General features: G+C 32.9%; 1 protein-coding gene across 1 annotated transcript; it reads right to left on the bottom strand.

The window, feature by feature from the left end:
• Positions 1 to 1,914: 1,914 nt before the first annotated feature.
• On the bottom strand, positions 1,915 to 12,589 carry LOC135193665 (uncharacterized). Its single transcript, XM_064217202.1, has 2 exons — positions 8,861 to 12,589; positions 1,915 to 2,151 (listed from the first exon to the last, which is right to left on the bottom strand). The coding sequence occupies exons 1-2, from the start codon at positions 12,587 to 12,589 to the stop codon at positions 1,915 to 1,917; spliced, it is 3,966 nt and encodes a 1,321-aa protein (XP_064073272.1).
• Between the last annotated feature and the right edge of the window lie 305 nt (positions 12,590 to 12,894).

Genomic DNA, 12,894 nt, shown 5'->3' with positions numbered 1-12,894 from the left:
AACGCATACTAAGTTATTTGTTATAAAGTTATCTATCTACTTTATGATGTTAGGATATACTCGACTAGAGAACTGCAACTAAATTCAATTAATTTCTATTATACAACCGACTTACCTATATAAAAAAGTGATCAACTAACTCTGTATGAAAAATTTTAGCGTTGAGCAAAATCAATTTTATAACAAATAACCATATTAAATAAAGTAAAGTATGTTATTAAAATATATGGATATTATTTTATAATTTTATTTTCTTTCTCTTTTTCTTCTTGTATTTTGTTGTCAAATATATATACAATCTCAAATATAATATACTAAAAATATTTATCAATTAAGCGAAAGTAAATTTTCGTGAAATATTCATACAAAGTTTATAAATACATAAACCAGAACGTTCACTTGTGTCTCGCGTGTAGAGTCGACTTACTAACTTGCATACATTACACAGGAAGTTTATTGGCCACCATACTTAGACAATCATCGTATGCTTATAACTAAATAATTTATACAGCATAAAACAGAAACATATTGATCAGTAATAGTTGTAACTTCTCTCCATTTTGATAAGGTTTGGACCTTACTCCACAACGCTGCTCCAGTACTGATTGGTGGATACACATATTTGGTTTCCACACGATGAATTATAAACACAAATTATGCACATTTATTCAGTGATACTTACGACGGACTTGAACTCAGAATAATCGGTTAAGAGTGACTTGTATTTACATGAGAATTATTTGCTTTGAAGACTTAAATAACTATATACAAGCTAAAGTTAAAAACAGCTGCTGAATAAATCATGACCACTTGGAATGTTGGCAAGAATGCTAGCTACGTTTTCCAGTCCATCGCAATACCGATAATCTCAGCGAATAACAAATCAGTATAGTCAGAGTATAATCAACATCCCCAATAAACCAATTTGTTACAATAATGGAAGCTAATATTTTAAAATATCGAATTAATTTACTCGTGATATCAATAATGAGCAAAACAAAGCTATGTATCTCCCTTACCGCAGGAATGCTTGCTGTTTGATCAACAAGAAACTCGACGAACTATGTACCGAGTCCACGCTAAGCAGAGGACAAAAATAAAATATGGACCACAAAGCGTTCTTGCGGTCGCTTTGTATCGCTTTCAATCTACGTTATGAAAGCGTGTAACCAGCGGCCTTTCAAAGCAATATCGCTGAAAGCGTAATAAGTATTAAGTAGTCGGATCGATGAATGTGTTTCCACACAAATCATTGTAAAGGGTTTATGCATGTAGGATTTTATAATATACAAATAATGTTAGCATATAGGTATTTCAATTAGTTCTATTTTTATTACTATAATGCAGTTTACTATTCAATAGTGTTCATTAATATAATATATACATATATAATATTTGTTCTTACAGATCAATTTAACAATTTTAAGCAGAAGTCTTTCAAGGTTTATTTCATTTTATTATTTTTTTTGTTATTTTTCTATGACTACTATTTATTTACAATATTAAAACGGATTATAATATTTTGTGTTTCGAAACTAATAATTAATCACTGAAATTCCTTCTTTTTTTTTTTTTGTTTTACGAGGAGAAAATTCATTTACGCATTCCGCACGGTCGATATGGGGGACCGGGGCGGATATATGGGACTCCGGGGCCCTGTCCTGCCGACTAAAGCAAGGCGGCAGACCTACGGGAACGCGCGTGGCTCACCATCGCGGCCCTGCCAGCGGCAGTCGCTTAAAGGCGACCCGCCACGAAAGGCACGCCAAGGTGTTACGGCGCACCTTCCGACTCCGCCTCCGTCTGACCCGTGACGGACTCCCCCGAGTCCGTTACTGGAGGCTGGACGTCAGAGTATGACGCCCCGCAGCGGACCTGGTGGAAAGTTCTGCTGCCAACCACACTATGCCTCATTCAAGGCATCTGGCCTAGATGGTCGTGGCGCCGTCGACCCGGTCTTCGTTGACGCAGCGGGAGGGAGTTAGTGTCGTCCTCCCGCTGCCGCTCCGCCTCCTCCTTTGCGGACATTACGGCTTCACTGAAGACCCGTAATGCCGCCCACGCCTCTGCACTCGCGACCAATTTTCGGACTGAGGCCGGAAGCGAGGTGTTCCCTCCAAACGCCGTCGACAGGGCTGCGCGAGGCAACCACTGAAATTCCTAAATTATCTTACTTTACTATTACTAGCTATAATTTGAGATGTGATACGTCACTTATCATAAATTATGCCTGATTTTTTTTGATTGCATGATTTTTCGATACACAAAAGAAAAAGACAAAATTCTCATAAAACCTTAAATATTTTTCCAAAAATATCATTGTTCAAAAATTTGCCTGACTGTATACTTAACCAGCATAATATAATTATTACAACTATATTTCTTATAATAATAAGAAAACTACAAAAACAACGTACATAATCATACAATTAATATAATTTACATGTTACCAGTACCAAATTGGTTACTTTGAAGTTGATATCAGGCTAAGCAAGGCAAGCTAAACATATTTCGATCGACTTTTTTTTTTCATTAATTGGCACTGTCTCCTCGCATTTAATCTATTGAAAATTTATCAAATCATCTTAAATTAAATTTGAAAATGGAAGGTGTTCTTTTTAACATACAATATTAAAAATAAACTCGTTAAAAACAGTGACATCTCTCTCATTACAATTTCAATTGTTATAACATAAAACGTCATTGCGAAGTTTAATCGTAAAAGTTGAAATAAATATAGTTTGTTTGTTAGCCACGAGAGAAAAAGTTTCTGAATAGTAACTGAGTTCATACCTAGTTTGTTAGTTACTACCACTCACATACGATATCACCGTTTACCTGACGTGCTACTATTTTTGTACAACAATTTATCAAATCATATATATTCCTATGTATTTATAACATCATATAAAAACCGTGAAATATGGGTCTTGTACTTTAGCAGTAACAGACCGGATGTTTTCTTTTATGATATAGATAGGCGGACGAGCAAATGGACCACCTGATGGTAAGTGATCACCACCGCCCATATACCATTATACCATACGTACCATCTGTATTATACCATATTAACCATTCCTTACATCGCTAATGGACCACGAACCTTGGAAACTAAGATGTTATGTCCCTTGTGCCTGTAGTTACACTGGCTCCCTCACCCTTAAAATCGGATAAACAATACCGAGTACTGCTGTTTGGCAGTATAATATCTGATGAGTGGATGGTACTTGTCCAGGTGGGCTTACAGAAAGCCCTATCACCAAGTAAATTTCTACTAAGTATCCCACATCTGAACGAAGGCCTCCCCAGCTAAGATTTTTTTTAGACTTGAAGCGTATACCATCATGTTGCTCTGTACTGGTTGATGTTCATATGAGGCAGAATTTATTGCATTTATCCTTATCACTGTCGAACTCGAAATTAATGATAAACACAAATTATCCACGTAAAAATACCATTGAGTTTTCAAGTATAATCCATACATTCTATATACTGAACGTAATGGTTAAACTTTACCTTCAAATTTAAATAGCTTTAATTTACAAAAAATAATATACTTAGGAAGAATAGCAACTAAAATGTGTTTAATATTATATTATACATAGCTGAAAATATAAACTTGAAAACAATATACCCGAAGAAATCCCGAGGAAACTGCTATTACGTTTCCCTCCGAGGTTTAGTGAATACCTACGCTGTGAGTAAGAATTCATAAAAAATAATGAGCGTCATCAAAGCGGGCTCTCCCTTTGTACTCAGATTGTCTTGCGGCCATTTAGACTAACACGTGTCAAGACTGACAGAGGCTTACAAAGTAAATTAAACCACTCTTTGTAGTTTAGAACATAGTTATAAATACATTTAATTACTTTAATTTTTATGTATTTTTTAAAAACAATTCATAACGTTAATATTTTAAACCAATATATACAACCAGCTTTGTCCCGGTTTGGAATTAACGCTGAAAGATTTACATAAAGTGTGTTTATTATATCATCATAATAATCCTTTTCACTCATTTGAGTCACTTTTTATAATACTGCAAAAAAAGGTTGCACTTGTACGCTAAGCTTCTTGATTTGGCTCGAATATAATCGAGCATTTCTCTGGCAAGGTTAATCTGTAATGACCTGAAACCTAATCTTCAAAAAATCAAATAGTATAAAACTGACACCTAATATTTGTCCACCGTGGCCAATGATTATTAGATATTTTTCATTAAGTATATAAAATATATTGTTTGTAAAATAATTAGTTATCATTTTAATATTATCTTCTATTCTATATCTTTTAAAATAATTTATTACTTTTAATAATATTAAGTGCTTAAATATATATAAATATGAATTAAAAATAGTGACTGTATAAATCACGACCGCGTGGAATGGTGGCAAGGATTCTAGCAGCATTTCCCCGTTGAATCGCAATTCCGATCCTCTGGGCTAAAAACGAACCAGCCCTCTTGTCACCAGTGGAGGCAATAAGGCGAGGTGTTATACTTTTGATGAAGCCTTTTGCACCACTACTCCAAGGGCCAAGTTTTTCGACAGCAAATGGGACAAAAAAGTAATTTGACATAAGACACGAATATTTAGATCGTTTTTAGCTTCAGCTTTTTCCACAGCGGCTCCGGTTCTTAACACTACTATTATTTGAAACTCTAAATTAATATTATCATCAACGGCCTTTCCACGGTCTAAGCTTTCTATTGTCTTAACGTTCGATGGTCAATTGGATCCACATAATATGGTCTGCCGCCTGAAGTGTTAATCATTGATGGTATTTTGTATGCACTTCATACACGGAATTTCGTACTGGACTAATGAACGTACGATACGATAGTAGAAAAAAAATAGGTGTTTTTTGGACCATTTTTTACGCTATCTACAAAACTACTGTGAGATCGGACTGATCTGTAAAGCCATGTATTCAGACGAACGTATCACTATTTATGGGTATGTCACACGATATATTCATAGGTAGTGAATTTATTAATTATTTCTTGTTATATAGATTATACTATGGGTGTAAATATAAATAACAAAGAAAAGAAACAATCCATGGGTTGGAAACTAAGGAATTTATCAAAATGATGCGTATGTTACTCTCTGACGCCGATATCGATGTTGTTTGTTTTTAGTCCAACATCGAAGACAATATTCCATACCTTAGGTAGGATAACCCTTATTCTTATCCTTAATATAAATATGGCATATGAGTAGTACTTTCAGAAACGTTATCTATACTAATATAATATCTGTCTGTCGGTCGGTTGCTCTTTCAGGGACAAGCCTCTGAACCGAACGTTTTTAATTTTAAATTAAATTTTTACTTATATAGAATACAACTATCTATATTTAATCAAATATAATAATATTTTTTAATAAATTTGAAGAAAAGTTTATTAAATTTTCTTAGAATAATATACATATTTATTATGATTTGTATTGAAATAAAATTAATTGAACTTTGAGGTGAGGCAAAATTATTTGAATATATATAATAGATCATAATATTAATATATTTTGAGCCATCTTTCTATTTCACTTTGTTGGCATAAATTAAATGAAGATTATAGATCATAGAATAGATTTTATTACAAACAGTAAATAATATATCTTTTAATACATAAGATGCCCTGGAATTCTCGTAAATGTTTCATTAAAAAAATCGTTTCGAAAACAAACGCTGGAAGGCTACACAATAAAAATTGTTGCGAACATTTAATGATATTTTAGCTAACGCTGAGTTAAAACTTTTAAGACGCGTTTTCTCGTTATGAATTTTCCGAGGGAAGAGGGCGTGGGACATCAAAGTGAATTAACGAATGTTGTCTAGGGGCGTCCGTTTGTAAGCCGCTTTGAAGTTTGACTACCTGCTGAACTCCTGTGAAATGTGCTAAAGCATAGGATATTTTATTTTGATACCACTTAAAGTTAAGGGCCGCTTGAAATTTAAATAATTAAAAATATGTGTTAGATCTTTAAGCCTTTATTTTTTATAAACTATATAGTTTAAATAACAAAAATAAAACCAAGTATAACCAATAGGTAAAAGTAAAGAAAAAATACTTTTTTATGTTATAGGTTATTTTTATATAAGGCGGACGGGTGGCAAAGTACTGCTGTTTGGCGGTAGGATATCTGAGAGATATGATGAGGTTAGAAATCAAATAAAACTGCCTGTTAATGACCCATCGCTGGTAAGCAGGTGGTTATTTTAGGATACAGGCTAGAGCTTATCCAGCCACAATTCTCTAATGTAAATTTATGAATACACATGTAGTAAAAAACCATCAAATACATACCCTTCACCAAGTTCCCTGAGCACGAGATAAAAACAAATTAAAAACGTTAAAATTTAGTGTGACATGACTTGAAACCGCAACCTTGAGTTAAGATTCACGAGTACCATCTACTGGGCCATCCCGGCATTTATATTAAAAATATTTATTTTGTAGAAATATAATTGTAACATAATTATAATGTATGTATATTTATATTAAAAAAAAAAAACATTCATAAATATATAATATATACATTGTATGTACTCAAAATGTGCTGTAATTGTATATTAACATCACAATAGAGCCTTTGAAAATGAAAGATATTCTGATCGCGACCCCTTAGCTTACGAACTACTTAGGTAACGTTTAAGCTGGATCCGTAAGATAACGTCCGATGTTACAAGCTCTCTAAATGCAAATCATACCGCAACAAAATTCGTAACAAAGCGTTGAACTTCTCCCATCAATAGAGAAAAAGCTCTGAAGAAATTACACTTAAGGGTATTTTAAATTTCAAGCCGTTCTTGAAAAACCGCTTTAAAATTCCATTATTTAAGGATGAAACGTTAAGTATTGCGAACATACAGATCATTTGAATTACTAAAATAGAACTATACTAGTTTTTCTTCCAAAAAGTAAAAAAACAAGTTATTACAAAGATTTGAATACTAGAATAAGGAATTTTTAAGAGGTGAGATGGCCCACTGGTTAGAATGCGTGCATCTTAACCGTTAATTGAGAGTTCAAACCCAGGCAAGCACCACTGAATTTTAATGTGCTTAATTTGTATTTATAATTTCATCTCGTACTCGGCGGTGAAAGACAACATCGCGAGGAAACCTGCATGTGTCTAATTTCAACGGAATTCTGCTACATGTGAATCCACCAACCCACATTGGAACAGCGTGGTGGCATATGTTCTTAACCTTCTCCTCAAAGGGAGAGGTGGCCTTAGTCTTGGGAAATTTACAGGCTGTACATGTTGTATGTTGATAAATTCCTATATGAAACGCTAAAACAAATGCAGATCAAAATTTAAAAACACTGTTCAAATTTTGACCGAGAGGAATGGCGGAAAGAATGCGAGCAGCATTCCTTGTTAAACCGCCATTCCGATTCCCTGGACCGATTCCCTGGATTATTAACCGCCATTCCTATATTCTTACTATGGAAATGTATATTGCAAAACTAAAATCCTTTATAGATTGAATAAGTTCAATCGATTACACAGCTTTTATAAAACGTTTAGGTAATAATATTTTTTTTAAATTTACATTTAATATAAGAAATTAACTAATTTATCAATTAATCTTATTTCATATCATGAAATAAGAAGAAATATGATTAATTGATATATTAGCTTATGCTATCAAAACCGGTGGTAAACATATGTCGTATCGGAAGAGTTAATTTTATTTAAATATGACTAGACTTTGTTCACGTATTACGTAAAATCCGTGAATAAAATGTTTATAAGATTTTCAATAATGTTTTCAAAATCAAAATCAAAATATACTTTATTCAAGTAGGCGTTTACAAGCACTTTTGAATCGTCATTTAACAAACTATATTAAGTGTAGCTACCGAAGATAAGAAGAGAAGAACCGGCAAAAAACTCAGTAGTTACTCTTTTTCAATATCTAAAAATACAGTCATGTTAGTTAAATACAATCATATATGTATGTAATATATCCTACCTGGAAGTAAACAAGCAAGTTAAAAGTTACTTTAGATGAAAAACATGATACGATATTATATACTATACGATACGATAAAAAAGTTGCCTACTTTTTTTTAATCATCCCTGGGTTTCATTGCTATAGATAGTTTTTACAAATTTCGCTTGATTAAAGCCTCGGTTTCAGCTATTATACTATATATTATAGTTGTGTTTCTGTGTCAGTCTGCCATCCGATTTTAATTTAAATAAATAAAATTTTAAACATAATTACACTGCATAAGTAATCTTATTATAGAAAATCCTCAGTTTTGAGGTTAGTTAATATTAACTTCATTTCATGTTATACAATCAACGTACAAAAATAACTGACATTATAACATTTAAGAAACGATTATCAATAATTAAAGTATCACAATTTTAGCTGAAATAGGTGACCTACATCATTTACATTCGTTTTTAAATGTACCTAATTATGCTTTCAATTTCATTCAAATACGGAATAAAAAGTGGACTTAAAAAGAATGTCATGAAAAATGAGGTCATACTTTTGAAATTCGTTCCGAAATATTTCTATTGAATAACTGAAACACCATATTTGAGATTTGTGAAACAGATTTTATTTCTGAAATTCCAACTTACGCTTAATTTTTGTGAGTATGTGAACTCAAAGTCATATCGTATGAATTTGAGTTCTAATAAACTCAAACTAATTGCTAAATGCTTACAAACCTATTATTTGATTTATTATTTGTTTTTTGGACTATTTATCTCCCAAATAATGGGGCAAATATTCCAGTCACACGGGTCAATGACCAAGTGTATCTGGGGAGTGAAAAAGTCAGTCAGTACAGTCAGTCAGCCAGCTCATTATTAGATTCTAAAAACTTACGTACTATTCGACAAGTATTTAAAATAGCAGCTTTTTGCATGGTGATGTATGTGAGAGGTGGTAAATCAAGAATTTTTAAACTTTGGTGTAAGTGTTTAGGTATGACTCCGGTAGTGGAAAGCACGATAGGGACAATAAAAACCTTATTTAAATTCCAGATTCTAATTATTTCTTCTTTTAATTCTGTATATTTATTGATCTTTTCCGTAATAGTTTTTAATAAGTTATGTGTGTTTGGAACAGAAACATCAATTAAGTAAGCTATTTTAGATGATTTGTTAACTAAAGTTATATCCGGTCTATTGTAATGAATCGTTTTATCAGTAAGAATTGCTCTATCATAATATATTTTTATTTCTTCATTTTCTAAAACGGGGTTGGGTTGGTATTCATAGTAAGGTTTTAGTGGAGTATTTGAGAAGTTATATTTGTGTGCAAGTTTTTGATGTATGTAGTGAACTATTTGGTTGTGGCGATGGGTGTAATCTGTTTGAGCTAGAGTAGGGCAAGCTCCTGTAATATGTTGTATATTTTCTGGCATTCTGTGACATTTTCGACATAAATCTGATACTATTGATTCTTTAAGTATATATTTTTTATAATTTCTTGTATTGATAACCTGGTCTTGAATAGCAATTAGAAAGCCTTCTGTTTCGGGGAACAGGTAACCTTTTTGTAACCATTTATTTGACGCATCTAAATCTATGAAATTTTGCTCTAGATCGTGGATATGCCTACCATGTAGTTCTTTTCTTCTCCAATCTTTAATTTTTTCATTTATTTGTTCTTGGATAGTTTTAAACTCTTTATTCTTATTTTTTAGGTTTAACGGTGTGAAATTATCATCAACTTCTACTATAGCTGCATGTATCTTACTAGTATTTGCTTTATTGTAGAAAAAATTTTGAATATTATGGATTTGGTTTTGCCAAAGTATTTTTAAATCAACTACCCCTCTTCCTCCTAATTGTCTTTTCAACGTTAATCTTTCTATAGCTGATTTCGGATGGTGATAATTATGTTTAGTTAGCGTGACTCTAGTTTTTATTTCTAACTTCTTAATATCTGTCTGAGACCATTTGATTATCCCGAAGGAGTAAGTTAGGACCGGAATAGCAAAAGTATTTATTGCTCTTATGAGATTTCGCGAATAAAGATGTTTTTTGCACAGCTGGTTTACTCTTTTGATGTACTCTGTGGTAAGATCTTGTTTTAATTTTGAGTGATTAATATCCTTAGCTTGAAGTATACCCAAATATTTATATAAGTCCCCTTCTAACATCTCGGATATATTTATTTCCTCACTTATTTCATAATTTTTCTCAATTAATTTTCCTTTCTTTATAGTTAAAGTTTTGCATTTATCTAAGCCAAAATTCATATTTATATCTTTACTAAATTGCGCTGTAATTTTTATCATTTCTTTCATTTCTTTCACAGATTTACTAAATAGTTTTATGTCATCCATGTACATCAGATGAGAAACCGCTATGTCACGTGTTAATTGGTATCCAATTTTAGAATCTGATAGTATTCTAGATAGAGGATTTAGGGCGAGGCAAAACCACAAAGGACTGAGAGAGTCTCCCTGGAAGATGCCATTTCTAATATGGATTTCGTCACAACAGATTTTAGATGTTTTTGTTGTTAAAGTTATTGTGGTTCTCCAATTAGACATGGCCTCCTCCAAAAATTTAATAATATTAGGATGAATCTTATATGTTTGTAAAATTTGGACTAACCATGAATGTGGGACACTATCAAAAGCTTTTTTGAAATCTATATATGTGACATACAAATTTCTATTAAATTTATTTGAATGTTTTAGTATGGTTGAATCTATAATTAATTGCTCTTTACATCCTCTGTGGTTTCGCCTGCATCCCTTTTGTTCCTCTGACATTACATTATGTGCTTCCAGGTGTGAGACTATCTTATTGGTAATGCAGGATGTGATTATTTTATATATTGTTGGTAGGCATGTTATGGGACGGTACTGTGATGGATCGTGGGTGTTTTGGTTTTTTGGTAGCATGTAGGTCAAACCGGTTGTTATAAAATTTGGGAGTGGAGTTCTACAGTTAATTAGGTCTGAAATTATTTTTGTTAGAATATCATGTAATGACGTAAACTTTTTATACCAGAAATTATGTATCTGGTCTATTCCAGCAGCTTTCCAATTTTTCGTTTTCTTTAAAACTTCCGTTAAATCATCCAATTTTAATTCTATAAATTCCATCTGTTCCATATAACCCCACTTCTGATTCTCTTCTTCAATCCATTTTGCCTGTAAATTGTGGTCACTCCTTTTTTCCCAAATCCCTGCCCAGTAGTTTTTAAGTTCATCTTTATTTGGTATTTGTTCTTCATTATTTGTATTATTCGAGGTACAACTATTCAATGACCTGTAAAAAGCTTTTTCGTTGGTACTATATAATTTATTATCTTGTTTTCTATTAAGTGCTTTCCTGTATCTTGCAAGTCTATGTGATTTTAAAGATAGTTTCTGTTTAAGAGTGTCGATATATTCTTCTGGTTTCTTGTTTTCTCGTTCGTGGATAGTGTGCACTTTGGTATTTTTAAATATTATCTCTACTTTTTTTACTACTTTTTTAGATCTATTGCCTTTTAAATATTGAGTTAACCTACCAATGTCTGCTCTAAGCTTTTTTATATCGTTTTCTAATCTATGTTCCCACGCGGGCTTATGGCTCTTTTTCTTCTGTATGCTTGAATCTTCTATATTTCCTGACTTAATTTTATAGCCAAGTTTTGTTATTATTACTAAAGCTGAACAATAGATTAATGTATGTAAATGCAGTAGGTCGGAATCTAATGAAAAAAAGGTAGGTAGTATATGAGTATTGAATGTGTAAATCAGATCATGAAGTAGCTTACTCTCTTTTAATCGCGGTAATTTTGGTCGGGTTTTAGGATCAGTACCTTGAAATTTAGTTAGTGCTGTTTCTAAAAGATTCTTTAATTCTTCAATGTTTTCTTGTTGTGGGTTTTCTAAGGTTGTAGATTGAGTATATTGTATTTCTGTATCGTGAACTAGGGATGTTAAATTTGTCTGTGTAGAAGCATCAGATTGTGTAATATTGTAAGTTGTAGGGCTAGTAACTATATTGTGTGTCTGAATTAACGGTTGTGATTGTAAATGGGGTGAATGTAACGATGTATCTGTTTGATTATTTAAATCCGCTTCCCTTCTTAATTGTTCAGCAATTTCTGATTTAAGATGTGCTATTTCATTTTCACTTATTAATTTATTTCTAATTATTACTCTTCTTTGATCTGCGATACGTTGTTGACTTACATTCCAATCCGGATATTGTGTTTTAAATTTGTCGAATAGCCGTTTAGGGTACATAACTTTATCAGTTTCTAATTTTGTAATATAAAGATAAGTACGCATAATAAACAAGTTAACTTCTTTGTCCCACTTCATGCGTACTCTGGGTTTACCAGCCTTGGTGGTCGCAGGTTGTGAGCTAGCGGCTCCCTGCGAAACATCCTCAGTTGGCCTGTTAAAACTAACAGCAGAATTTTGACTAGCACTAATAACGGGTAAACTATTGTCGGCTGTAGATAATTGTTCGGGGGGAACCCGCCTGCTCAGTCCCCCACCGCCAGTGGATCGCATGCTGTAACACCCAGCACTGGCTCCAGGTGTGCCCCGGCGACCCCCGGGTAGCGGCCCTATACGTAATCTCTCTGAATGTTGCTCCATGTTTGATGGGTTACCATAGCCTTGTTTGCCGCATAAGTTTCAGATGTATGCGTGTCCGCCCCCCACGTGGTCTGGTGTTCGACTCGGACGTAAGGTTGGATTTTGGGGGGCTTATTTGATTTATTATTAACAAATTAAGTTCGATATAACCCGTTACATACTTATTTGAAAAAAAAGATTCTAGAAGAAGAAAATTCTATTTTTTATAAATTCAAAGGTGTGAATAAGATGTTCTTATACAAATGCATGTAAAGAGATGACATTTATTTAATATAGTTAGGGGGAATAGCCAATGGGCCACCTGA

This window comes from Vanessa tameamea, chromosome 15 (genome assembly GCF_037043105.1).
Source record: "Vanessa tameamea isolate UH-Manoa-2023 chromosome 15, ilVanTame1 primary haplotype, whole genome shotgun sequence".
NCBI lineage: Eukaryota > Metazoa > Arthropoda > Insecta > Lepidoptera > Nymphalidae > Vanessa > Vanessa tameamea.
This window is presented reverse-complemented; position numbering and strand designations above follow the sequence as displayed.

Bases quoted from the DNA above. Each gene is read 5' to 3' on its own strand.
- LOC135193665 (XM_064217202.1), bottom strand. From the start codon at position 12,589: ATGGAGCAACATTCAGAGAGATTACGTATAGGGCCGCTACCCGGGGGT. The intron at 2,152-8,860 runs GTACGTAAGTTT...TAGGAATTTCAG, and splicing joins TTTTAAATACTTGTCGAATA to TGGTTGCCTCGCGCAGCCCT.